The following is a 27,950-nucleotide window of genomic DNA, read 5'->3' as shown; positions in this document are numbered from 1 at the left end:
GCCACAACTGGAAGGTACTTTAGGAGCTGTGTCCAACGTAGCATTGGAGGTGGGTCCATCAGCCGTGAAAGTGGACCGAGGATGGACATACCACATTTCAATGCATAGTCGTGGGTGAGCAAGTTTCAACAAATGCTATGTGAAAATAACCCAGTGCCATGGAAGTCAGAGACCCCCCTTGTGTGTTTTATCCTTGTGCACTGCACAACACCAGTTTGTTCTGAGCCACAGGGCATGTTGGCCCTCCAGAAGTGGCAAAGCAAGTGTCTTGTGGGCATATCTCCGGAAGGCTCATAGTCATGAATGGCACAAGTCAGGAGGATGTCAGCTTTCCCTGCTGGGCCTAGCAACTGTGTAACGGGTGTCTCATGCCCAGGGATGGAGATGCTGACGAGCTGTTGTGCTTCTGGAAGGGGAAGTCCTCTGTGGCAGCTGATGAGACAGGACCTACAGTGCAAGCACATGCATAGGGGCACCTGCCCGGTGTCCATTTTTATTATGACACTGAAGTTGAAATTCATTGTTTTCTGTAAGGAACTCTAACCCCAGCCTTGTCCTCTATGGAGTCCTAGGGTGGGAGATGAACCCCTGAGCCAGGACTGATGGTCTCCAGAGCCAGAAGATCCAGGAGGCTAGAGTGGGTGATGCTAGAGTTTGAGGCCCCCCTCACAGGTCATGGAAGTTGTTGTGCAGCTAGAAATTGGGAGTGGGGCGAGCAGAACCTTGGCCTGGGGATGGAGAACAGGGGTGAGTTTGTGGGCAGGGTTTGGCTGGAGACATGGGTTTCTGAGCATGACAGTGGTGGACAGACACTGGCAGAGACACCCTAAGGTTATCTGTCCCCTCTAGAGAGACATTCTGCTCTGGAGTATGTATGTGGGGAGGGGAGAATGAAGTGAGGCAGCTATCTTCCAGCAAACTTCTGTCCCCATAGTTGCTCATGGCAGCACATGCAAAGCACTTGCATGTACATGTGTGTGTGCGTGCGTGCGTGAGCATGTGTATGAGTACAAACACACACACACACAAACACACAAACATATACACAGACACACAGACACACACACAGACACACACACACACACTCGTGTGTGTCTGTGTGTGTGTGTTCACTGACCCCAATGTGCAGATGCCACACACCTTCACCTTCTGGAAGCTTCATGTCCTTCCCCTCTGCCTACCCCAGGGCAGTTAATGGCACATCTCCTAGGGGCTAATTAAAGCAGATTGGCAGGTCTGAGGCACTGGAGGGCCTTCAGCTCTGACGTTACATTCAGGAAAGGCACATTCCAGGCATTAGACTTTATTTCTAAGTAAAACTTTCCCTCACACACAGACATGTCACTGGGACCTGAAGAAGACGTCACCACCCACCACCATCTGTGGTCAGCACTGCCATGCTATGCTGGCTAGCATGTTTTAGGGATTTATCTTTTCTCCAGCTCTACCGACTAAACACCAGTGCTCCATTGTGTTTTGGGTTAAAGTTGGTCATTGTTCCATGGAAACATTTAATGCAGGTCTTTTTAAAAATTATGTTGGAGCATCAATCAGTGAGAGTTGTCCAGATGTTTTGAAGTCCTTCAGGCTCTGAATGCCAGAGGGCATCAGGCTCTTCCTCACCCCATTCAGTCCTATGAGCCACAGGAGAGTCAGCTTGAGGCACAGGAACAACAATGCTGTTCTCCCTGAGGACACACTTCCAAGGAAGAACAAGGAAGCTGGCAGCTGGTGGGGACGATGAGGAAGCAGAGCTCTCTTAGATGCCAGGAGCTCTCTCACAGGTAAGGCTGGACTTCTAATCACTGGAGTGCAGGTCACCAGGGAAGGAAAATAGTTAAATTTCATAGTTAACCAGAAGCACATTAGATCCCAACAAATTTAGACCCCAGCCTTGTCCTCTGTGGAGTCCGTAGGCAGGAGATGCTTCTGCCTGTGGATTTGGCCAGACAGAGTAGATAATTTCAGAGGCCCAAGCCGTAGGCAGTCTCTCCCAGATGGTCACAGAATTATAATAAAGGATTGCAAGTGGCCTTGCATGACTCCTGAAACTCCCAAGGGTCACAGTGCGCGTCAGAGGGCTGAGGTCCTGAACTGTCTCCCTTCTGTGGTTGTTTGGGGATATTTCTCCAGGGGAGGGGTTTTATCATAAGTCACATGGCCACAGAGTGAGCATGGGCAGGGAGCAAGCAGATCGTGTTGGAGCACAGCAAGCAGCCTATTCATCGTGGTGGGTGTGGACCTGGCTCAGCCCTACCTGGCCTCGAGCTGGGCCTTCAATATATAGTGACTCCATCAATACACACTGATCTGCTAAACCACATGCGACACTTGGGAAGGTCTCAGAATTTGGGGACCAACAGACCTGGGGTAGAATCATCTGCTGAGTCATAGTCATTGGCTTGCTGAGTTTTGGTCTCTACAACTGACAGTCAGAGGTCACGACGTGCATCTCAGTGGAGTGTGGCAGTGACAGGAAGCAGCAGCTGGAGTTCACTCCTTCCTTCACACCTTACGTTGTCAGAATGAGTCTCAGCTTCCTTGACCCTGTGAGTTCCGTGAAACTCTCTGCACATCACCTGTATCTTCTGCTAGTTTCTGCCTGGTTTCCTGCTGTTCCCAGATCATCTACCCACAGCTTCCTTTTTGACATCTTTCTACCCACCAACCCTTCCAGGGTCTCCTGCTCTGCCCACAGGCCCACATACCCCAGTCAGTGTCACTTCAGCAGAGGGACCCACCAGACACAAGAAGGGCAACTACACTCCTTTTCTTCTCAAGGATGGTTTCTGATCAATTTAGGCATACCATGCGCAGGAGGATGCAGGACCGTACCAGGACCTCTTGCATGTCCTGTATCCCCACCCTGGGTGGCTGCAGGGACTACCTGCACCCACACTCAGCCACACTCATCCCCTCATAGTGGTACTTGAGGGTTGGCACCCCCATGTCATCCTTGTAGAGGATGGAGATGGGACTCAGTTTGGTGGGAACGCAGCAGGCTTTGCCCACCTTCGTGGGGAACTTGAGATGCACCAGGGTCTGCACGATGGCATGTTTGGTGGGTGTCACATCATCAGCCAGTGGGAAGAAGCAACCCCCTTTACACTCATAGGCGTCATATTCCTTGGGCGCAATGATCCAGCTGTCCCAGCCGATGTCCTCAAAGTTCACCCTGAGAGAAGTCTTCTGGCAGTGGCTGCTGGCTCCGGTGCTCCTCTTCCTTCTAGCTAAAAGTGGTCCCACAGCTGTGTATCCATCTAGACCCTCCTCCTCTTGGCTCTCACCTGCCCCCTGGTAAGCATTTTTGGATGTCTTCACAAGCACGGTCTCCTGCTCGTGGCCAATCATCTCCTTCAGCTCCAGTCTGGTCTCCTTGGTCCCATTGCTGCGGTCATTGGAGAAGACAACAAAGAAGGGCAGGTTTTTGGAACCTGGAGGGACACTGATGTCCAGTGTGTCACAGCTCTCCCTGTGGCTCTGCACTGTCACCTCGAGCTTATTTTTGTTAGTCGTGGAGTCTGCCCTGACCCACCGCTTCACGGCACTCGAGACTTCTAAGGTCTCCCATCCTTCATCCCGAATGTCCTGGGATACCAAGAAGGTCTTGGTCCCTGTGGCCTGGTCCCAAGTCTCACTGTCCTCCAGAACATCATAAACGACCATGCTTCCTTCCAGCCCATGAGTGGAGTCCACATCATTTTGGCAGGAGACATAGAGTCGGAGCTCAGCCCTGGTGATCTGCTCGTGCCTAGGGATGGAGATGTTGAAGATCAGGATGTGCTTCTGGAAGGGGGAGTCCTCCGTGGCAGCTGTCGATATAGCATCTGAAATGCAAACACATGCAGAGGGCCATCTGCCTGCTGTCCATTTTTTATGATACCGAAGCCAAACTTCATGATTGGCTACAAGGGACGTCTAAAATGATAGATTTTGTCACTATTGCTTCACTCTGTGTCATTTAGAACCTTAATAGAAGGTTCTCTGAGGATTGTTCCAGGAAAAGCAGAGGCAGATACCTTCAGCCCGTATTAACAGTACCTACTGGCTGAATTGAGCATCTACTATATGCTCAGCCTTAGACCATGAGTCTGGGAGCATCTTGTTATTATTCCAACTTTACACATGTGGAGATCTACTGATCCACAGCATTGGATGCATAGCATTGGAGCTGTCAGAGTGCACACAGTTAATTGGCATCCACACTTAAGGCAAGCCAGAAAATACACTGTCAGCTTTCCAGTAAAGATGCTACAGTGCTGGTGGGGGAACAGTGACGTCAAATATTTAATCAAACATCAAAATAAAAATATTTAGATAAAGCAAAACATTGCAGCATTGGAGTATTTAAGTAATTGCAATGGTGTTAATAACTTCTATCAAAAGTGAAAGTGCATTTTTTTTTCTTTTAGAGGGAAAAGTATCTTCATGCCAACAGTTAGGCAAAAAATGGGGGTTTTCTCTTAGACGCATAAGTGTCTGCTTCCCACTTCTCCTGGGCTGCGACTTGACCACAGACATTGCCATTTGTGGGTCCGTGCCAGCACTCAATCACTGCATTATCCTTGGGAGACATGTTCTGATACACCCACGGGATGCCTGGAAGTACAGATAGCTCTAAGTCCTGCACATAGTGTTCCTTCTGCATGCATGCACGCCCATGCTGATGTGCATTGTGTGAAACAGGCTTGGTGAGGTCTTAACTAAGAGTATACCAGAAGTTTAGAAAACTGTACCTGTGGTAAACGTCACTTCCAAGTTAGGAGTTGTTTGTTTCTGGATCACAGTAGAACCTCAGAAACAGGCCTCTGTTCTCTCAGTTTGTGGGAGTAGGGGATGGGGCTCCTTATGTGGGAGGATGAGCAGAGACCCAAGCTACTTTGAAACCTAGCAACTGGTCTGAAGGATGGTCTTGACTGCCCCTCCCTGGAAACTTTGGAGTTTCTCGGTGCCTCAGTTTCCTCTCTTGTATAATGGGGTCCATCTTACCATTTTATCAAGGTGGCCCATGAGACTTACAGGCCGGCCATGAGCCAAGGGCTGATGTTCAAGTAATACTTCTATACCCCTCCCATCCTGTGCAAGCCCAGTGCACGTGACAAAGCATGTAGCCCTTTACTCTGGCTCTCTGTGTTCTCACTGCTCATCATGATGTGCCGATGAAACTTCCGAGTAATCTGGTGAGTGCTGTGGCACATCAGACAGTGAGAACTGTGCATTGCACTCATGGCCAAGAGCACCCTCACTGAGGCTACCTCTGCAGTGGCTGTGGGACTGCTGCCAGACACCAGAAATCACAGGCTGACCGGGATTAGACGAATGCTTCCTAGGTCATGTGTGAGTGTTGTTGGTGTTGCTGCTGCTGAGTGCGTGGAGTAATCGTGCCAATGATGTAGGGGGCTTGGTATCTCTGGCTGGGCTTCACATTCTGGCCAGTGGAATATGATGACGTAGGCCCCAAATAAAAAAACAAAAACAAAAACAAAATCCAGCCTTTCCCCTAGGCAGAGAGCCTAGAGAATCCTGGGGCCTGGTGATCTGCAAATTCTATATTTAAAAAATGAAGCCATATGTGTGTGAGTCTGTGTATAATTTAATTATATATAATATAATATATATATAAATGAAGCCATATATATATACATATATATATACATATATATATACATATATATATACATATATATATATACATATATATATATATATACACATATATATATGCTTCAGCCTCCTTTGCGCCACTTCCTGCCTCCTCTAATTCCCTCTCCCTCCTCTCTCCTCCTCTTTCCTCTCCTCCCCTTTTCTTTCCTCTTAACTTCCTCTTCCCTTCCTATGGTCCTCTCTCCTTTCCTGTCTCCTTCTGACTTAGAAATATAAGACTTATTACATAATAAGGCATATATATGTATATATATGTATGTATATATATATGTATGTATATATGTATATAAGTTTCCTTGAAACTTCTGTTGGGCAGTCAGAAAACTCAGCAGCACTGAGCATGTAAGGTGGTCACAAGTGTCCTTAGACACACACGCTCTGCAGGCTGGACATATCTGGCCAGGCTTGCCTGTGACCCTAAACTGGAACCCTTGGGCATTTGCAAATCTCTGAATCAGAAAGAGAGAGGCCCTGGGCTCCTGGTCCTTCAGAGCAAGATGCCAAACCAGAAGAAGGGGAGCTGGTTCTATGCAGCTGGTTCTATGCAGGACGTAGGGCCAGCAACGTGACCTTGCAAAGGGTGCCTGACCCGGGTTCCTCAGCCCTAGCAATCCCAGCTTTCTCTTCAGTAACTCATTCTATGCGGATTCTGGTGTTCTGTGAGTTGTCAGTTACAGACTTCACCTCCGTGTTTATCATCTAATCTTCCTAAATCAAGGACACTTGACACCGAAAACATATTGGACAGACACACTGCCCACTACCTCTTCTAGTCGTACTCTATTGACATTTAAAATCTAGTTCTAAAATACACTGTATAAGAGAAAACCTGGTTTCCTTTTAAAGCTGAAAAATATACAAGTTTATTGCAGGCTAAATGAATGATCTATTTCTAGTCAGAAGAAGGCAGGGAAGGAGAAAGGAAGATAGGAAGGGAAGAGGAAGTCAAGTGGAAAGAAAAGGGAGGAGAGGGAAGAAGAGGAGAGAGAGAGGAGGGAGGGGGGAGTAGGGGAGGCAGGAAGGAGAGCAAAGGAGGCTGAAGCAGAAACAGGAAAATGAGGCAGAGAGGGAGTGAACAGAGGGAAGCAGAAACCTGGTATACTGGGTACCTACGGGGTTAACTGTGGATGTGGCCTGAGGAGGAGCCAGGCTGTGCACCAGATCCTTTAGTGTTGATGGACAGGGCCCATGATTTGCACTGCCCTGTAGGGAAGCCATTAGCCACGCAAATGATGAACAGGGAATTCGTATTTTCTCCCTGTTTCATTGAGAGTCACTTCCACAGAAACCTGAAGGTCTGCCGTGGTCAGTGACCGTCCCACACAGCAGAGCCACTTCACTGTGGGGGGCAGGGTGCAGTACGTCCCACCCCACGGAACCCTGGAGGAAGCAGTATACCTTCCACGCTGAAGCTCCGCACGATGTTGGAGGCAGGCGTAGATGATTTGTCCGTTGTGTATCTGTTGTACAAGTCGATCATGTACTGGGGTGGCTCCGCTCTGGTTTTGTCCTGGGAGGGAATGCCACTGAGATTGAGACTGCGCAGGAAATCCACCTTCATGTTCTCCAGGAACATCTTCAGGTCAAAGACACCCTCCTCTCCAGCTCCAGACAACCCCAGGGAGCTGTGGGCATTTTCCCCAGGGAATGCTTGTTCCCAGTTCTGCAGCGGCTTCTGCTGTGTGAGACAGACCAGCAGGAACAGCGGGAGCAGGGCCACCCGGAAGGCCCCAGGGGACATCTTGGGCCCTGAAGGGGGCCTGTGGGGCTGCTGTGGTCTACCACTTGGTGCAATGAGGAGCCCGGGAGGAACAGGCCCACATTGTCCTGTTGCCTGCTTAGCCAAGAGCTTGGCTGTCTCACGTTCTCCCCAACAATCTGACAGTCCTCCACTCTTCTTATCTGGGTGTGGATGCTATGCTTGGACCTCTTATCTCAGGCAGCTCTCTTTAATGAAGACTGTATAAACATCTGACCAGCACTAGGGGCTGGTGGAAAGGATGCTGACTACTGTAAAGGATCGGCATTTCTCCGGAGGGTCATCCACCCTAATTAGAATTTTTGTTCGTTTCCTTGCTGGCTTCGTTCAGAAGACTCTCCAGGCAGGGGCACACAGACCGTATCCTGGTGGACCACAGAAACAAGGAATTCAGAAAATGAGGCTGGGAAGTTCCCCAGATATAGAAAGCTCACCAAGTACCCAGAAGACGACACAAACTGTGGGGGTCAGGGAGGTGGGGTGAAGGGGGAGATTGCATCAGGGTTAGACGAAGTCTGGTCTTTATGGTATCAGAACCCGGAAGCGTATCTAGGCACTGCCCTCTGAGGAAAGAGCTCCTGAGTACTGAGAATGGAGTGTGCATGGGTCCAGAACATTCAGTGGACTGGTGACGTCCCAGCCAACACAGATGGTACCTCCTGTCCCCACTGTTCTTCCAAGCTGTGGCCTCAGCCCTTTTGAGTCTCCTTTAAGAAGATGTGTTTGCATACATGTAGGCCACTGCCAGCTCCTGACAGTGGGTAGCTATGTTCAACCACCCTCCAGTGCTGATTCTGACCGTGCTGGGGTGGGGGTGGGGTAAAGGGAAGCTCTGTGTTCAGGCTAGCTGCTTATTAGTACCACAAACATATGTATCTGGTGCTCTGAGCTCCAGCCTTGACCCTCGTCTGTGTGGTGCTGGTATATGCAAGTGCACAAGTGTAAGTTTGTGTGTGTGTGTGTGTGTGTGTGTGTATGGGTATTCAGAGGACGACTTGGTTCATGTTGATGGGAAGGTCACCTAGATCATGATTCTCAGCCAGGAGACCCACAGAGAAGTTGGAGCTCACAGGAGCCGTTGGGCAGTTCTGAGACTGACTCTATGTCCAGAGATGGCTTCTCTCCTATGAAGGCTGCTTGAGCTAGCCCAAAGACAGTGTTTAAAAGCTGTATCTCCGTGCTTAGCCTCTGTCTGTCTCGTCACAAGTAGCATTAATCAAAGTGAAGAGAGAAGACAGTTAAAAACACTTGGGATGTGCGGCAGCTTAATCCAAGGAAGATGGGATATGATAGTCTGATGTCAGGGCTCTTGGGGAGAGGAAATAGAGGGCCAAGACATTGTAGGATGGGCCACAGCAGGCTTCCAGAGTGGGAGAGTGAAACCAGGAACTGCCAGGGAGAACTTGTATCCACCCTTTTAGAGACACAATGAGGGGAGAAGGGAAGGGTATGGTGAGGAGCTGCTGAAAGCAGAAGTGTGCTGGGCACCTATTCCTGTCTGAAACAGGACTGGGAAAGATGAATGCAATGCATGCTAAGCCCAGGAGATGGCGCTGAAGCTGCAGAGCCGCGGGCCAGGAGGAGCTGCAGAATGAGGTCTGTAGCCTCATGATGTGCCATAACCTCTAGGATAAACACCCTCCACACTCAAAGAGTCTGAGCATAAGGGCCAAAGCACAGTGTGTTCACTGGTGTCTTATGAAGGCCACAGGAAACTTCAGGTTTGATGCTGAGCGCCGTATGAGTCAAGGCCCACGTGGTCAGCACTACCCATGAATTTCCATCCTGGACCCCCTTCTATGTGTGCAGTAGAGTTGTCACCATGACAGTGAACACATTCACTGAAAAACAAGGTCTAGGGTTCCAGACCTCTACCTAGATATGCATGGGTCCCCGAGGTCATGCAGTTGAACCTGTGTTGGTCTGGAGATAACAGTGTGGTAGTTTGCCATTGGGCTATGTTCTTGAACGTATACAGCCTCTAGAAGGAAGGCACCTTAGAGAGTGGTTCATCAGGCCCAGATCCAGGCTTTGAGACGCTTCAGATTGAGCTCTGCTTTTACAGAGCGCAAGAGCAGAATCTTGATGACACCAAGTGCCTGGTCTGAGGCATTCTAATAAGTGTGTGTATTTATCATTCATAAAATACCGTGAGAGCCACCAGATGCCTAATGTTGCTTCAGTAGTCCAAATGGAGATGGTACTGCTGTGATGGAGACACAGATTTCTGGGTAGAGGTGGGAGGGCCTGAGGACGGGTCTTCAGAGGAGGGAGGAGGCCAACGGTGGACTTGGCTGGAGGAGAACACCGCAGGTGCCACCTGCATTTGAGTACCTGATGTTGGTGCATGGAGGAGGGTAAGAGGTGGTGTGGTTGGGAGACCAGGAGGAAGCCAGCTGGCAAGCTCAGTCAGTGAGCTGTATTCCACAGCTCTGAAATGAGAGCCCAACTTAGTTTATTCTACTTCGCCAACATCTGGGGACACAAGCTTTCACAGATAATGGTGTTTCTTCAGTTTCTGTTCTACTCCCCAAGCTGTGGATGCTCCTTTGAGCTGGCTCCCCTTCCCTGCCTCTTGTACCTGTCAGTCAAGCCTAATCTAGTCCTAGGCTCCCTCCTCTAATCTGACTGCATGAGTTGGGAATGGAAAGGGGTTGAGTAGCTCTATTTACTTATTCAAATATTTAACATTGGTTATGTGTCAAAGGACACACTAAACTATACAGCTGCCTCTCCCCATGTCTACGGATTCCACATCCTTAGATGCTATCACCCTGGGGTTAAAAACAATTGAAAAAGAAAACAAACAACCCTGCATTTGTATTGTGTTTGCAGGAGGTTTTCCTTCCCCTAAACAATACAGTATAACAACTTGGTGTGATTTTATTTTATTTTAAAATGTATTTTGACTTTCAATGGACACATAGAAAATTTGCACATATCTGTAAGATGCAATGTAGCATTTTCATTCATATATACAATATAATGATTTGATCAGAGGAGCAGGCATTTTTTTTCATTTCTGCATTTCTTTGTTGTTGTTTTATGCTTTTTAAAACTTACTTTTATTTATGTGTGTGTGTGTGTGTGTGTGTGATGTAAGCGCTGGTGCCCAGAGGCCAGAGAGGGTGGCAGATACTGTGGAACTGGAGTTAGAGGCAACTGTGGACTGTCTGACATGGGCTATAGCAGCTGAATTTAGCGCCTCGGAAGGAGAAGCAAGCGCTCTTATCTGCTGAGTCATCTCACTTGGCTACTTAATAAAAGAGATTTAACCATCCTCAGATTTGGTGTATGTAGGGGAACCCTGGAACCCATCTCCCACTTTTTCATGTTTCACTTTGTAACCCATACAATTCTCCTCTTCCATCAAAACTTCTCTGCTTAGAGAAAAAGCTTAGCAACACTACCACACACACACACACACACACACACACACACACACACACACACACACACACACATAGAGAGAGAGAGAGAGAGAGAGAGAGAGAGAGAGAGAGAGAGAGAGAGAGCCTGAAAAGCACACGACCACTAGTAAATAAAGGCATATTTCATATACAGGTTTGAACACGTGCATCAGAATGATCTGCTGGGATCACACAGCTTTCTGATCTATTCTGAGCCTCTGTGTTTCCAACCAGCTCTTAGGCGCTTAGTGTGGCTGGTTCGAATATCAACTTTGAGAACTGCAGTTCTAAGCAGTGTGCTGCCTGGGCACTGTCACTGGCCAGGCAAGTGGCTCAGTGTTTATCAAGGGCCAACTGGGAGCAGGTCCTCAGCTCCAGCTCTCCCTGCCTCTGGCTACTCCATGCAGCTCCTACAGGGATGTATTTTTGTTCCTCTGAACAATCGGGCATGGCTTGTCTCTCAAGAACTGCAGGGAAGAGGGAGGTGTCCTTGGTGATGTGTTCTGAGATGCTACATCTGAAAAGGAGCCTGCTTCCTAAGTTAGAGGTGTTCAGCGATGACACCAGCTCCTCCCACCACAGAGTGGGGTTCACCATTCACATTTCTCCCATGAGTACTATGCAGCCTTCATGGGTCTGACCCCCTGCCCATGTCCCTGCCCACGTCTGGATCTCAGTCAGAGCCTCTCACGCTGCCTTGACTCATCCCAGACGTCTAGAGACAAAGACTTGGAGAGGTTGCAGGCCTTTGAGAATCCCAGTGGTCTCCCAGAAATTATAAATGTCAGAAAGAACTAAGTGAAGATATCATAGCTATGAGAAGGGAGAAAGCAGTTCATTGGGGGGGGGGGGAACAAAACTGAGAGAGGAAGACAAAGCAGAATCTAATATTTGGAAGAAAGGGCGGGATCCTTTCAAGCCCTGGTATTAATTTATTTTGCTAGTCACATAATTATATTCCACCATGTTCCAACCGTGTGTGACACGGCAAGCGAAGCGCCAAGTCTGCAGATCGGCTTGAGGCACCCACACCGTCTGTAACAGCTTGGAAGGACTCATTTAGCTTCCTGTGCATTCCTTCAGGGATAAGGGACTAAGGTGGCGCGTGCTGAATGTCGTAGTCTCTCCTCGCCTGGCTAACGGGCGCGGGTATCTGTGTCTGCAGATGTCCTAGGGCACGTGGAACATCTCAGGGGATGGGATGTGAGGATGTGGACAGACCCCATCAAGTCGCATTTATGTCTCTCCCACTTACCCGTTCTGGATGCTCTTGCAGTTCACCCAGACCACAATGCAGTCGTTACAGCCTTCCTCCGAGGCTGCCCAGGCTTCCCACGCCACTGGGGCCTCCTGAGCGGAGGGCCCAGGAATTGGGAGGTAGCAGTTCACGAAGGCGCAGACTGGAAACACGTTCCACCTCCCTTCCCTAAAGCCGGACTCAGTGAAGGGTTTTGCAAACAGCAGAGCAGCGCCCAGCCCAAATGGATGTGGTGGTTGGGTGAGGGTTGGTGTGCACAGTTCCTTGTTTCCTTCCTAGCCTCACCTACATTTCCTGGAACACTTCCTTAGAGAGCACTGAATTTGGCAGCCCCAACTGCTTGTCAGCTTCCTCCCTCCTTAGCAAGCCTTGGCAGCTATAGGTCTCTGTGGTGAGGTCCCTGGCCAATGTTGTGTCCCTATCCCCGCTGAAGGGATTGTGGTGTGTCTGTCTCAGACTGCACCTATTTTCTCCTTAACAATTGCCCAACCCAGGACTTCTGGGATAATCACTGTAAGGAAAGCCAATATCACACCAATGCTGCTCATAGTAGAGTCATTGGGGTGACCTTTGGGGACAGGGATTCTGGGAGATCATCTGGCCCTTCCTGTTCCTATTGAACTGTGGAGCTCCTGAGATATTTCCTAACTGCATATGTCAAATCTCCTTCTGCTTTTATTACACTGACCTGCTCCTGTCACTTAATACCAAAGGTGACACAGATACCTGCCAGTCAACTAGGTTAGGGATATGAGGAAACTCTAGGACAGTATCTGTGCCATCCTGGAACCATATTCCATTTTAATGCTCGCCCAGGGTAGGGATTTACAGGCTGGATAAGGGAATAATTGATATTGTGGAATGGTGACATTCAGTTTTTCCAGATACCTCTGCACCTTTAATTTATTAGCTTTCCATAAAAACACAGAACACTCACAATCTACAGTATACAAAGTATAATTTACAAAAATATAAAATCTTGGTTACTTTTTTAGTATTCCAACATATTACTGTATGTATTATTTCCATACACATGTTTAAACAACCCACACCTAACTTGCACTATTACCTCTGTTGGGGATGGGGTCGACTCTCTCCATTTTGCTTTGAAATAGAAATACATATATTAAAAGAAGAAATCAATCTTGATTACATGTGCATACTGCATGTATAAAAGCACGTGTAGTGAAACGTAAGAGAAAATACCCACTTGTGCCATGGTTTAGGCCCTGTTTCTAGAATGCAGCCTGAGGGTTTTAAAACAGCATTTAAACTGCCATGGGGGGGTACCCCAAGATTTGCATAGTCTTTCTAGGTTTTGAGAGGACAAATGCCTGGAGTTGACATTTGAGGACACACGTTATTTCTAGGCCTTGAAAAGTGTGAGCAGGGATGATGGGCAAATTGCAGACCACAGTTAATTCCAGATTTCTTCCAGGAACTCAACACGCCTTTACAGAGCTACCACTAGCACGGAAGAACCGAAGAATTGCGATGTGGTGGGCAGATCTTTCTTGGTCCCAGCAGGGCTGCCTGTAAGCTCTGTCTAGCACCTGGAACCTCCCCGAGTCAAGTCCTGGCTCCAAGATTGCCACTCTGCAGGGCAGGGACAAAGCAGGTCTGCCTTCTATCTTGAAGCCATCTTACCGACAGGCACAGGTCTCTACGGACATATTGGGGTACACCTTCAGAACCACATTCCGATTTTCATCCAGGAAAAGGACTCCGAGGGAGTTCATCTTGTCTGGAACACAGCATGGCTCTGGGATGCCAGGGACAATGCCCACAGCTCTGACGATGCTCTGGATGGTGGCATGGTTGGATGGGCGGACAATCTGTAGGATGAGAAAAGACAGTTAGCTCAGAGCATGTGGTTTACCACTGCTTCTCGAAGGAGGCCATGTAAGGGGTGGCCTGGAAGAAAAGGCCTCTGCCCAGAGCTGGCGTGTTTCCTCTGAAACTGTCACAGGCTTCAGTCCTGATGCTCCTGAGTCTGTCCATTTATTCCAGTCTAAATGGGATATTTTTATCTGCTACATGGAACTGGCCACTTGGGGGCGCCTGCTAAGAGCACCTGGAGCTGGAAGGAGACTTTTGCAAGGGAAAGCCTAGAACTATGCCTCACCCAGCCAGCAGACATGCCTCCAGAGTGACCTGGTTAAAACCAAAATGATATGCTTGGTGTGGCACGGGCCCACAGACAAGCATTTCAATATGTGCTTGACTTGGGGTGACAGGGGCAGCATCCAGACATTCCCTTTTTGACATCTTATTAATGCATATTGACAACATGCCCTTCGTTGTACTGACACAGATACCATGGCTTAAAATGGCCAAGAAACATGCCCAAGGTGTCTCACATAGGAAGTGGTCTGGCTTGGAAACTGCGAATCTCTGAAAAGATGAACACAGCCAGCCAGGTCATGGGCTTCGACTCTTGCCTGGCTGATCAGAGCTGTCACTGACAAGAAGCCTTGTGCTGTTGCAGGAGAGGGGAGGCAGCCAGAGAGGGGCAAGAGCACATGTGGGGTTCAGCTGGCATTCTGTAGGTGGGGAGGCAGCAAGTCAGGCTGATAAAGCAGCCGCTGTGAGCCCACATCTGTTCTGGTCCCATGAGAAGCCCCTCAGAGGATTATCTCTCTCTGCCAGCCGCCTCCCTTCCTCTCTCTCGTGCATGCATGGATGAGGGAAAGCCCCTTAATTCCAGACAGATTATATGGCCCACATCTGGGCCTGGGGTTTCCCACTTGGTCTGTTTATTGAGGTTCAAATTGGATTTATGAATTGACTTTCCTTCTTGGAAGACATACCACGGAGGAGTCGGCAGAGTTAACTGAGACGGAAACTGGTTGTGGGTGCTGAGGGTTGACTGGGCCAGCCTACTGCAACACAGGCTGCTGTAGGGGCATGGACAGACGGAGTTAACCCAGACTGGGGAAAGGTGAAAGCTCAGGGCCACTGAATGTGCCAAGCCAGGGACAGCTCACTGGGAGAGCCACTGACACTCAAAGCAATCTGATCACTGGGGTCAGTTCTCCTGGTTCAGGCTAAACAGGAGAGCCCTGGTACAAACGTTGTCCACCAGGGGGCAGCACTGACTCAATCTCTGAGGATGTGTTTCTCTCCCCCCCCCCCCCCCCCAACAAACACCTTCCCTGGGATACATGCAGAGACACTGTCTCAGAAAAGTAAAGTAAAATAAAATAAAATAAAATAAAAATCAACACTTAAAAAAGTACCATGAGACCAAATAAACGGCAACAGATTATGGGGACATCTGTTTCTGCCTCTGCAGACAGGAGATGCATCATCTTCATTTTTTAAATGATAAAACAGGTCAGGCAGGTAGAGGGGCGGCCAATTGGGACAGAGCCAAGTTAGGATGGGACAAGATGAGAACATAGAAGTAGTACCTTGGGCATGGGGAACTCGCAGGCCCCAGCACAGTAGTAGGCGTCAAAGGATTTGGGAGAGATGATCCATTCATTCCACCCGATGTCTGCAAAATCCACCTTCAGGTACCTCCTGGAGCAGACCCGGGGCTCATCCCACTGCCGCCTCCTGGCTTTCTGCATCGTCTTCTCGTCAAAGTCCAGCACCTGAGAGGAGGCTGCAGTGAATGTATCCTGGTCCTTCTTCTTGCGGTCTTTGCGTCCGGTGCGGGGTTTCAGTGCCCGGAAAGGACTGGACCAGAACTCGTGCTTGTGGAAATTCTGGGCATGCAGGGCAGGCGCTGGTCTTTCATCCAGCCCCGGCAGTTCATTGTCTTGCAGGGGTTTTGACACCTGAGCCGCCCTGCGCACGCGGGGATCAGCTGAGCTGTTGGGGGCTGCTCCAGGCTCAAAGTCTCCAGCTGGAAATGGGTCGTATCTCTGTAGCGTCACTGCTACACTGTTGGGCTCCGAGATGGCCAGGTCATTGGCGTAGACAAGGATATAGGGCATGTGGGAACTGGGCCGTGGCACTCCGGGGTCCTTCTCCCCAGTATCCAGCTGAGCAGAGAGAAGCAGCTCTCCATCCCTTCGGGCAGCCTTGATGATTGAGGAGATGTCCTTGGCCTGCCACAGGCCACGTGGTGGAGGTGTCAGGGCCATGGCCCCGCGGAGCAGCCCCTGAGTGGCGGTGTTCTGGGAAAGACTGCGGAAGATTAGGTGCAAGCGTGCAGGCAGACCTGGGGTCAGGAGGCGGCAGGATGCATTCTTAGCTCGGGGCTTGCAGAATACCTCACGAGCCCGGGGCCACTGTGGAGGTTCTGAGTAGAAGTGGAAGGAGGCTGTGAGGATCATTTCTGAGTCTTGCATGGAAGTCAAGTTGAAGAAATACACAGGCTTTTGGTCGATCACTTCTGCAAGGGAAAGACAAACCACAACCTGCTTCACCTTCTTCTAGGGTTTCTGCCTAGAACTGGGGTAGCAAAACAATTCCTACTGACTTCTCTTTCCTCCCGCCCTGCAGTTCTCACACTGGAGGTATGAGGGGACCCCCTTGGTTACCCCCGATGAACTCGCACCACTGAGATCCAAAAGGAGGGGGTTGTCTTCATCCCGTTGAGAGGAATCAAGATGAAATAGAGAGAAATGGAGGGGGAGGAGACACAGAGAGAGAAGAGGGAGGGAGAGAGGGAGCGGGGAGAGACAGAGGGTGATGATCAAGTATATATAAGACACTAAAGTTCCCGCTGTTCCCTGTTTGCCCTTCACTGGCTGTCGAAGAGCAAATGAGTGTCACTGACAACTTCACTAAGAGCTTGGGTTAGTTACAGGACCTGCCTCAGGTATCTGCAAAGCGCCTGAGCCTGAGCTATGCCGATTCTAAAGGCAACTTCTGTTGAGCGTGATCGATCACGCTTCCAAATGAGGTGAAAAATAAGAGATCTTCACCTTTTTCTTGCTGCAGTTTTAGCACCTTTTAAGGTAATATAGGATTAAAAGCAGTCATTTGGTGTTTGTTATGTCCCAGGACCTGTAAATTGCTGCCACTATTATTATTATTATTATTATTATTATTATTATTATTATTATCATTATTATTATTATTCAGTACTTGGGAGGCAGAGGTATGTGGATCTCGATGAATCTGAGGCCAGCCAGGTTTACATAGTGAATTCCAGGACAGCCAGAGCTACATAGTGAGACTCCGTCTTGACAAAAAGCAAACACCCCAAAAAACTTTTTTCAAGGAGATAGCAATATGGGGACAACAGTACGTCATTCCACTCCAAGGCTCACAATGCCCTCTGGAGACGCAAGGTTACGCTGAGGAGGGCCAGGCACACTCAGTGCATCTGCTGTGCTCTCCAGAGGCGGCTGGAAGTCTTCTCCTTCTCTCCTGGCTCCACCAGGTATTCCCCAGAGCCACCTGCATCACCCCAGCCTTGACAGCAAGGTAAACTCTCTGCCATGAGGAAGTCCTCTCTAGATTTCAGACGGGGAGAGAAGGTCTTTTGTTGTTTCCACCTTAGTCACTGAAGACCAGGAGAAGACCAAAGTGGCTGGGTGATTTTCTCCTTCTTCTCCAACCAAAGTTTTACCTGCTTGGTACAGCTGGGAGAGGATCAGAGCTTGTAAGCCCAGAAGGTGTGTACTGAAGAGGTGTTACATTCCTCAAGAGACAGATCTGTCTGTATGACAGCCATTTGCAGAGGATGAGCTGGGATTATTTTTCAAGAACCCCTGACTTAGAGCTGCAGAGGTGTTCCGTGGTTCAGAGCACTTGCTGCTCTTGTAGAGGACCCAGGTTTGGATCCCAGTGCCTACACAATAGCTCATGACTATCTGTAACTTCACTTCCATGGGACTTGATGCCCTCCTCTGGTCTCCTTGAGCACAAGACACGCATGCATATGTATAGAGACTCACACATAAACAGAAAGTAATAATGAAACATTAAAAAATTTGAAAATTTTCCAAAAATCGACTCACTACCTGGATATTTTGTCTTGAGGACTTAAACCTGGCCTCCCAGAACTCTGTGGCTTTGAGTGCCGTGATATGGAGTCCTACCACCTAACAGGCATGTTGGGGGTGGGGGAGCTATGAAGATTGGGGAAGTTGGGGAAGCTCTCATCTCAGAGGAGGACTGTGAATGTGCAGAACGACCTAGCTGGAAACTACAGAGAAGTCTCCCCGATCTTGGCCGTGGCCTGGGGCTCCTGCACGGCACACATGTAGACATCCAGGGGAGAGCCTGTGTCATCTTCTGTTTTCTGGTCACTGATCTATGTGCAGGGAAGCTCACTATGTGTAGCATACACCCCTAAGCTGGAAAACGCCCTAGAAAACAAGCTCCAGGCCCTAGAGGAGAACATCACACTCTGTGCGTTATTCTTTCATTACTCCTCTAGTGAGACTAGATTCCTCAGCTAATTTGACCCTTGAAAGGTTAAAGAAATGGCTCATGCTGTATGCTTAGGATCAAGGATGCCAGAGCAAGGGTTTCCTATATAAACTCAAACATGCTCACTACCACTTGGTCTCTATAACATCTGACTTGGCAGCTTGTGTTTGCCTTCAATCCAGTTCAAGTATTGCTTTGTTAATTATCCTGCTCATTGGTCCAGAGTGGGGAGGATCAGATAGGACAGGTGAGAGGGAAGGATGCTTTTACACTTGGTGAGAGGAAGGATGCTACTACACTTGGCTTGGATGCATTTGGGCAGAGGGAGCTCACCCTCACTGGGCAACTTTCTAAAAAAGACTCTCCCTTGTGGGAAATGCTGAGGTTCAGTTGGGTTATCCCCATCCCCAGAGTAGGGGGTCCACACATGCATATGCCTGCCTGCATGCAAGTCAGGAGCTCCAGGCTGTGGCTGACAGTAGGAACATCTCTAATGTTTCCAGTTAGGTGGAGGCAGAGGGCGCCAAGGAGAAAGCAAGAAGAGAAGCCTTATACACTGTGTGATACTCTGTCTTATACACTGTGCGATAGCCTTGTGGCTCCTGTCTCATAGCCAATGAGAAGACACCCTCCCTCTTTGTTTCCTACATGTATCCACCCCATTTCCCAATAAACATCTGCAAATGGTCTGCAGCGTGGTGCTTGGAGCCTTGACAAAGGCAGTCAAAGCCTCTTGGGAACACAGAATCATAATGAGCATAATTCTTCTCAGGGTCTGGTCACATTAGGGCTTTACAGAGCCCTGTCTGAGCAAGGCACAAGACTATGGGAATATTCAAATTGCATACTTCTCCTGTTCAGGTCCTGCCACCTAATTACTCCATCCTTTACTAAGTCCCCACTTGAGGTCCTTGTCAACCATCCCAACTACCTCCCCACCCCAGGTCCATTCTCCTGGCCTTCCTATGAGTGGCATGTGTCAGGAATGGTACCGTTTTCTTCATGGCTCTCCCATCAGTCAGGCCTCTTCCAGACCTCTGCCCATATGGTATCACCCTTTGGCTCCTGTGGCTGAAGACCCACTCAGCACTGTCCATCCTGACTTTGTCTTCAGGGCATCCCTAACACCCTGATGTGTATTTGTTTGATACCATATATCCTTCCAGAACACATTTCCCAAGAGGACAAGGGCTTTGCCAGATGTACTTCACGGGGTATCTCTAGTTCCCAGCACGAGCCTAAGAGCTGCTGCTCAGAAACAGATGTGAGCCATGGGATTCCTAGTGCAGCCCCTGCACTGTAGGAACACCTGAAGGGGCAGGGGAAGAGTGGTTCCATTGCTATGGCTAACAAAAGGGGGGGGGTTCTTCACTCATCAGAGAGAGCAGGTATGTCCTATAGCTGCTGAGAGGAAAATCAGGTGTGTCCTCAGGTGTCCCTCACCTGAAACGCATGCCTTTGCTCCCCCAATGTGCTCTATCTATTGTCATGATGTACCCAAGAGAGTAGGTCCACCATGCAGAAGATTCGAACTTCTATGCAAGCTGGAAGTAGAGGGCCAGTCCCTTGTCAGCAGAGGAGAAGCAGGTCAGGCCTGTGTCAGGTATCTGTTTGAGGGTCTTTCGAGTAGAAGGCCTTCTAAGCTATCTAATTCTCCAACAGAGGCAGAGAATTCTCTCTCTTCCTTCCTCCCTTCAGACTTCAAAGCAACCCCAGTCACTGTTGTCTTTGTAGGTGCTGCAACCATTTCATCATGGCTTCTCCCCTGGCCTCAAGTGTAACGGTTACCTTATAATTGTCAACTCTCAATGTCATACACATTCGTCAAAAGCATCACCCATGGGAAATAAAGGGTTAATATCCCCACTGTGTAAAGACCCTCAGCAAAACCCATAGGTAGAGGTCATTTCCTGGGAAGAACTGCAGAGACCAAAGGGCACAGCAGATACCTCAATGTCAGTGGTAAATGGAAATACTTGCATGCAGAAAATACAACCTATTAGGAAATGACCACACGCCTGCATGTGTGCATATGTCTCTAAACATATGTCCATTTTCTTTTGTGTATGACTTGAATAATTCTACAAAATACTATTTTAACTCTGCTTCTCTTTGGATATGTCATTAGGAATAACTTATGTTTATTATTGTGCCTTAAAAAAAACCAAAATGGCTTCTCTCTCCCTCTTCTTCTTTTGCCTGCTCCTTCCCTTTCTCTCTGCGCCCTGCCCCCTCAGGAATATCATTCCATTCTCAACAGGCAAAATTCAGGCTCTCTGGGATTGCAGATCCATCCATCTATTGCATTGCCTGCATATCTGCCTCCTCCGTGTCCTCCTAACCAAATATCCAACAGCTCCACTACAAAATGGACAATTTCACCTCTACAGTCCACCCTCCTGTTAGCTTACCGTGCTCTTCTCTAGCTGTGAAAACCTTCCTGTCCTCTCCCTGTCAGTGCTACCGTTGGGGATCCTGCTGGGCACCCTCAGCATGCCATTGCCCTACCATATCTGTCCCATAGCCCTATTCTTTGGGTCCTCATGAGCTAGTTGGGGTGAAACCAATATTCTATGCATCTGTGTGTCCTCCAAATGAAATGCTTAGGAAATGCCCCATGATATGTTTTCGGTTTGGTTTGTCTCCAAAGGCAGGACATTTGGTCTTCAGTGTGGCAGTATTTATGGGTACTGGAATCTTTAGGGGGTAGGATCTAATGGGTAATCATTAGGTCACTGAAGACACTCCTCTCAAGAGACCCTACTTAGTTCCCAAGGGAGGGGCTGTCACACCTGGCTAAAGGCTACCTGTCCTCTCCCCCTCTGCTTTCTGGTTCTCTGTCTTGCCTCCTGATCAGCCCTTCTCACACGTCTTCCAGTCAGGATGCGTCTATTACACTGAGGCATAACCCCAGGGTTTCTCGCCAGAAGCATTATCACCATGTTTGGACACGAGCCAGATAAATCCTGCTCCTCCTGACAAGTTACCCAATGCTTGGTATTTTGCTAAAGTAACAGAACTAGGATTAATGCACTAGTTTGGCTTGGTGGTTTTGACAGCTGCGTATTTTTGGGAGATCAGGAAAACTAGTTTGGTGTGACACTGGTGGGTGTCAAGCTTGGGATTAAACTCGGATCATTCATTGGGAGTGTGGAGGAAAATGGTGGTCTAACCTAAACCCTTAGGGCCAGGCTCAAAGGCTTCCCCTCCACAGATTTGGGCTAATAGGGAACAAAGTGCACTTCAGGGAGGAGAGGAAGAGGGTAAGGAGCGCTGGTGTGATCTAGCTAAAAGCCAATAAATTGCAAATGAGCACATAGCAAGAACTGTTCAAAGTACTCGCCACTTCTGAGTTCCTTTAAAACTGTTATCACTTAGGAGGGGAGTCACAACTTAGAAGTGGAAAGAAACACTTAGAAGTCCTGAGAAGTGCTGTCCCTTGGTGGGGTCTGAGAACTGGGTCAGGGTGCTGCCAACAGACTCACACTCAGAACCTAAGCCTCCTGCAGATGAGGGTGAAACAGCTGTTACAGGTTTTGGGAGTAGGTGCTACCCTGGGGAGACAGCAGAAACCTGCCGGTGTGGAGTCTGCTGGGATTAGGAGGCTCCAGGATCAGGGCCGTGGCAAGGGGTCTGTGTTCTGCTCACAACACCTCAACAGACGGCTCTCCAGATCAAGTGGCAGGGACATCTGAGACTAATTATGAAGCAATGCAGATACGTCTAGGCAAGGTACAAACAACCAAACTCTGACCAATGCCAGACATGAATCTACCTTCTATTCACCACTCACCTCGTCTACATACACACAAGAAAACATGCTCAGAACAGGGAGGAGTCAGGTCCCACAGCACACGGACCGTAACTGTTGAAGTTGGAACTCACTCTTTAGTTTGTATCAGGGATCCAAGCGAAAGGGTACTTTCAACACTTCAGGACTGCACCGGAATTCTGATTTCTTAAACCTGTCTCTTCCAACCTGATTGATGCTCTGCTCCCAGACTTTGAGCTTAGTTCTGATGGAGAGAGGGTGGCAGTGGAAATGGCTGTTGTTGCCTCCTTGATGCAACAACTTTCTCCCCTGATCTGTCTTTCTGTCCTTATCTGTGAAATGGGAGTGCTGGATTTAAGGTCCAGTCCCCAGGCCATTAACATGTTCGCTATTATTTTGTGCTAGGAAGTCTCATCACCTTGGTATGGTGAAAACAGACAGAATGGTACCCCTCCATAACCAGGCTGCAGCAGATGTTTGTGCCCAGTGGGATATGCTCACTTCTTGCGGTGGTGACCCCTGACGACCTTTCTGTTTGCACTTCAAGGTTCCAGGGGCAAGAATTAATGGGCAACACAGGTCAAGTTCAAGCCTATAGGAACACAAAGCACCAATCACAGTACTTTCTGTTCCAAGCATTACAACACTACCCAATCTGGCCAGGGTGCTGGACTTACAACATTACTCCATTTCATCTTTCTTCCACCCCAGAAAGGGAGATGCTGTTGTGTGCTGCCCATTTTATAAAGTACAAACTAGTCCACATAGTTTTAATGATTTAACTCAATCGTGCCAAATGTTCCTTAAGGGGTTTACTTTAATAAAGCTTCTCCAGAAACGAATGCCAGGCATTGACTAAAAGGTCCCAGGGAGGCCAGAGTTGGCCTAGAACCTAGGAACACATCCTGGTACGACGAAGGCTCTGTTCTTTGGTAAAGATGCCCCCTTACCCATGTTCTGTCTGAATCGGAAGCCAAGATGGCGCCCAGTGAGCAGCAGGTGGGAAGCCCTGGAGCTGTACAGGTCAGCCTCGAAGATGGCCGAGGTTTGCTCCTATCGACCTTGGGAAAGAAGAGCGCAGACTGAAGGATTTTTCTCCAGGGGAACGGCCTCCTCCCAGACAGGACTGCAGGAGACCCCTGCCCACATTTTCTGGAAAAGCATTCTGAAACCATGAGCAGTCACCATGACAACCAGGGTCTTCTCACCACCTGCTTCCCAGACTTCACTTCCTCCGCACTCCCGCACTTAGCCCGGGCCTTGCAAGGGCTTCTCAGCCCAAAGTTAGTGGGCAGGGGCTCAGAGCCACCTTCCCTAGGAAGAGGGTGGGGAGAGCCTCTGTCAAGTGGCCTCTGGCAAGTTCAACCCTAGGTATGAAGAGAGTAAAGTGGGGCATGGACCAGGACCTGGGCAAGGTGCTTCTGGACCTTTTCTGAGACCTTTCTTCTGAAGTTTTCCATCCTGAGGTCACAGGCTCTTAGTGCTCTGTGCTTTCTTGCTACCTGAATCAAGCTTCCTATCCGGGCTCCGTGCTTGGCACTTCCACTGGTGCTGCCTTGTGACTCGCTGAGCATGCCCTGTGACCCCCATACAGCAAGTGTCAGCACAACTTATGGCACGGATGGTCCTCAGTCCATGCCCATCTCCATTCTGTGCCTAAAGCCTTGGGTATATGCTGATTGTTGTCCAGCAGTTGTGCAAGCTCCCAGGGACAGGAGGTCTGCCACCAAGTACCACTTGTCCCCACCCACTGCAAGCTCTGGCCTGGTACAGGGAACTGAGTGGATTGTCAGTGGAAAGATGAATTAAAAGTCAGTACAAGAAAGGAAGGGAGAAGAAAGCTGCGAAGGAACAGAGAAGACAGATAAGAGAACTGGTGGATTAGGACTCCTGGAGCATCTTCTACTTACCCAGCCGGGCACGGAAACTTCGGACGGTGTTGCCTCCTCCCGGTGGAGCACCTCTTCGGTTGTACTTCTCATAGAGTCTGAGCATGTGGATAGCGACCATGTCCTGGGCGCCTGAGCCCAGAGCGGCTGCTGCGTCCCCGGGTGACTGCTGGGGGTCCCTGTCCCCCTGCAGACCGGCAGCTGCCGAGGGGTGTGAGGACCATGAAGGGCCCCTGTGGCCGCAGTCTGCGCCCCGCAGCAGCAGGAGCAGCGGCACCATGGGCAGCAGCTGGAACCCCAAGCTGATCCGAGCAGGACCTGGAGCCATGGCTGAGTAACGGTGGTGAAGGGTCTGAGCCCGGGAGTACAGACAAGGAAGGCTCAGTGTTGGCTGTGCACCTCGTCCGCGGCTGGACTGTCCCTGTGGGTCTCGGACAGCCCGGATGACCCCACTCGAGGTATCGAGATTGGCTCTCTGTAGCAGCGCTGTGCGCCGAGCATCCACGCCGCCGGGCCAGCGACCACGGCTATCCTGAGCCGCGTGGAGCTCAGCCGAGCCCGCGCCGGCGCGCTCCCTTGACGGCCTTGCGCTGCAAACTTTGCAGCCCACGGAGAGGCGCCGGGACTGGCGAGTTCGAGGGGCGGGGCGGGGCGAGGTGGCCGATAGCGCCCTCGCGGGCGCGGTGGGCGGGGATCCTGCTGTGTCCCCACTCGCCGCCGCCAAAAGACCTTCTGTGGTCCCGGTGTGTTGTGCGTGCGTCCCGGTGTGCGGGCGTGCGCGCGCCGGGGTGTGCGCTCGCGAGTGTGGGGGCCGTGGGTGTGGGCGGGCGCGCTCCCCGCTCCCCCGCCGAGAGCCGGAGACTAGCCCCGCAGCCGGCTCCGGAGTGTCGCTGCCTGCAGCTGAGCCAGGGCGTCGCGGGGGCTGGGCGGGCTTTGGAGGGGGGCCCGCCTGCGGGGTTGTCCCTGCAATGGCATGCTATGACTATGTGGTTGGAAGATGACAGCTCCCCCATGAGGACCCAGAGGCCATGTGTGCCTAGTTGTCTCTGAGCTAGTGTGTGCTCAAAATGCAAAGGTGCAGTCTTGGGAACAGGAACTCCAGCGATTTAACAACAGAAGGTGTGTGTGTGTGTGTGTGTGTGTGTGTGTGTGTGTGTGTGTGTGTGTGTGTGTTTCCAAAGCTCAGCCAACCTAAATTGGTGGAAGCAAGATCTTGATCAAAACACAAAATTAGAATCATCAGGTTAACTTGACCCTTTCTTTGGCAACGGTGTTTCCACTTGTTGAAGACACACAGGAAAGGTCTGTAGAAAACGTCCGACAGGATTGCTTAAAAAAGAAAAGGACTTGCTTTCAATTTACTTTGTAAAAAGTTTCAAAGCATCAGGGAGGGAGGAGAAAAAGCCCACAGTTTTCTTGAAAAAGAGTTCCGAATGAAGTGCTGGTGTAGGGTGTCGCTGACCCCTGCTAGGGCAGCTTAGTCCTGGGGCAGAAGGGCAGCCCCAAAGGTGCTTCACTCTAGCAAACTTACCTCCCTATTAGATAGAATTCGGGGTCCTGGTGGGGGAAAATCTGGTCATTTTTACCAACTTTAACTGAAACATAGTAATTTCTAATGTTATGTGGACAAGAAAGCAGTCATAGTGGCGAGTGCTGTGGCTTTTCACAGATAGACATTAGTTAGATATTTTCATTGGACAGGGAAGGTGTTCCAGATTTCCCAAAGTAAAATTTTTGCTTAAGCACTATTGAAATTACAACAAGTCTTGGGCCCTGCTAATTAAGGAATTAATGAAATAGAATATTTATTATTGTCATGCTGCAGAGGTGCTTTAAGATATTTTTATATATTAGAGTACTGTTGGTTTTCTCTGTTAACTTGGGAATTCCATTTTGTGCATTTAAAAACATCCTTTAGGGGAGGAGTCCACAGAATTTAGCAAGCTAGAAAGATGTCCAGGGACCTAAATGTGAAGGACTCTTTAGACTCTAGATGCTGGGACCCTTTAATACAGTTCTTTCTGTTTTGGTAAACCCCAACCATAAAATTATTTCTATTGCTACTTCTTAACTGTAATTTCATTGCTGTCTTGAATTGTAACATAAATATCTGTTTTCCATTCACATGGTTTTAGCAGACCCACCTGAAAATTTCATTAGACCCTCAAAATGGTTGCAACTCACAGGTTGAGAACCCCTGCATTAGAGGGACAGGACCCCCTTCAAGCCCACACTCTTCTCTGTGCTGCATGCTAATAATTAGTATATTCGTAAACCCAATGTTTCTCTTATCTGGTGACTCTGGGCTTTGGGAGCCAAAATAGTTACTTTATTTTGGAGGGATCACAGTGCAATAATTGAAATTTTCCTGGAAAAGCCTTCTGTTGCTTTGTAAAATGACTATTTATAGTTTTTTAATTTTGTTTTTTTTTTTTTAAATTGCAGACTATCATATTAGAATCCGTCCTTCCCAGAGCTATGAAACTTTGGCCTGTAATTTTTGGAAGCGCTAAGGGGTGGCGTTTATTATGTATATAAATACGTAGTATTTTGAAAATTAATTCACATTACATTCAACTTCCCATTCGTATACTGTTCCCACTTGTTCTGTGAACTGGCTTTCCCAAAAGGACTGGAGTTGAGAGCCCATCAGGTCCCAGCTCTGGGCCTGAATCTCTCCTCATAAATGGACCAGACCATCCTCCCTTATAAATGTCCTCCCCCATCTCACTTCCCTCCTTCCCCATGTGCCCTCACTTCCCCTTGCCACCCCCTCTTCTTCTCTCCCCAAGAATGCCTCTGACCTGTGCCAGCTGGGGGTAACCTCTGCTCAGGGGTAGTTTTGTCTCTGCTGGGGCCAACACAATCGAGGTCTGTGAAAAGGAGGGGAGTCTGCAGGAGGCAGGCACAAGCTGGGCTATTCGGATCCTTGTCCATTAAAGCCTCCTCGCCCTCCTTAACCCATTCTGGCTCCATTCAAGCCATCTCGAGGGTCAGGCTTTAGCAGGCTCTAAAACCTGTAGGGTACAGATTCTTTGACATTGTTTCGAAAGAATTAAGGCATCAACCAGGGACGGCTAATATTTCTTGCCTCATTTTATTGCTGAACAGCAGGACTGTAAAGTTCTGAACACTGGAGCACTGTGGCCCCCTTTCATGTGGCCGAGATGATGGGATAAAAATGTGTTTGGTGAAAGCAATTCAGATTACCACTGGGTCACATCCTCGCTAGCTCCCAGCACAGCACTCTAAGCAGCAAAGCACAGACAAGAAGCAATCTGTGCGAACGCAGCTCGTGCTGAACAGTGCTTGAGCGTGGAAATGAGGCTAATTGTGGAGCTTGCCAATGAACATGTTTTGTTTTTATTAGCTCAGGCTGTGGCTCAGAATAATAAGAGTGGAGATGGCTGACTATGGATCTAAGTCTTCTAATCCCCTGCTTCCATAGCGTCCCACACAGTTATTCTGCTCTTGGGGCAGGGGGACCATTCTGTTAAAAGCAGGCTCTTGACTTTATGCGTCGGGATGCCGGATTGTCCTCTCTAGAGACAGGATACTAGTTTAGGGGACTTCAGCCTTAGGTCTTCTGTGCCACACATTCTGGGGGGGGGGGAGGGTTGTCTTTAACTCAGAAGATGGTGAGAAAAGGGTGAAGAGTCCTTGTGATTGGAAGGCCCACCCCTCAATATAGCAGGGAATAATCTGATAGCTCTAAATAGCAAGGACCACAGGGTTTCTTAGAAATCACTCCCCAGGGTAGACGGCGAATGAAAAGCTCTTCTTGCCCTCATTTGATAGTCCTACCTAATTCCTCTGTGACTGAGTCAGTTTGTGATTCTAACCAGCTCTGTTGCTCTGGGAT

General features: G+C 49.2%; 2 protein-coding genes across 2 annotated transcripts; both read right to left on the bottom strand.

Annotated features, from left to right (window-relative positions):
• Positions 1-1,040: 1,040 nt before the first annotated feature.
• Positions 1,041-7,567, bottom strand: Gdf2 (growth differentiation factor 2). Its single transcript, XM_021181962.2, has 2 exons — positions 7,063-7,567; positions 1,041-3,827 (listed from the first exon to the last, which is right to left on the bottom strand). The coding sequence occupies exons 1-2, from the start codon at positions 7,403-7,405 to the stop codon at positions 2,884-2,886; spliced, it is 1,287 nt and encodes a 428-aa protein (XP_021037621.1). The 5' UTR covers positions 7,406-7,567; the 3' UTR covers positions 1,041-2,883.
• Positions 7,568-12,966: 5,399 nt separating this feature from the next.
• Positions 12,967-24,746, bottom strand: Gdf10 (growth differentiation factor 10). Its single transcript, XM_021182526.2, has 3 exons — positions 24,110-24,746; positions 15,505-16,436; positions 12,967-13,926 (listed from the first exon to the last, which is right to left on the bottom strand). The coding sequence occupies exons 1-3, from the start codon at positions 24,414-24,416 to the stop codon at positions 13,735-13,737; spliced, it is 1,431 nt and encodes a 476-aa protein (XP_021038185.1). The 5' UTR covers positions 24,417-24,746; the 3' UTR covers positions 12,967-13,734.
• Positions 24,747-27,950: the final 3,204 nt, after the last annotated feature.

The sequence above is a fragment of the Mus caroli genome, chromosome 14 (genome assembly GCF_900094665.2).
Source record: "Mus caroli chromosome 14, CAROLI_EIJ_v1.1, whole genome shotgun sequence".
In the NCBI taxonomy this organism is placed as follows: Eukaryota; Metazoa; Chordata; class Mammalia; order Rodentia; family Muridae; genus Mus; species Mus caroli.
Note: the sequence above shows the minus strand (reverse complement) of the source record. Positions and strands in the feature narration are given on the sequence as shown.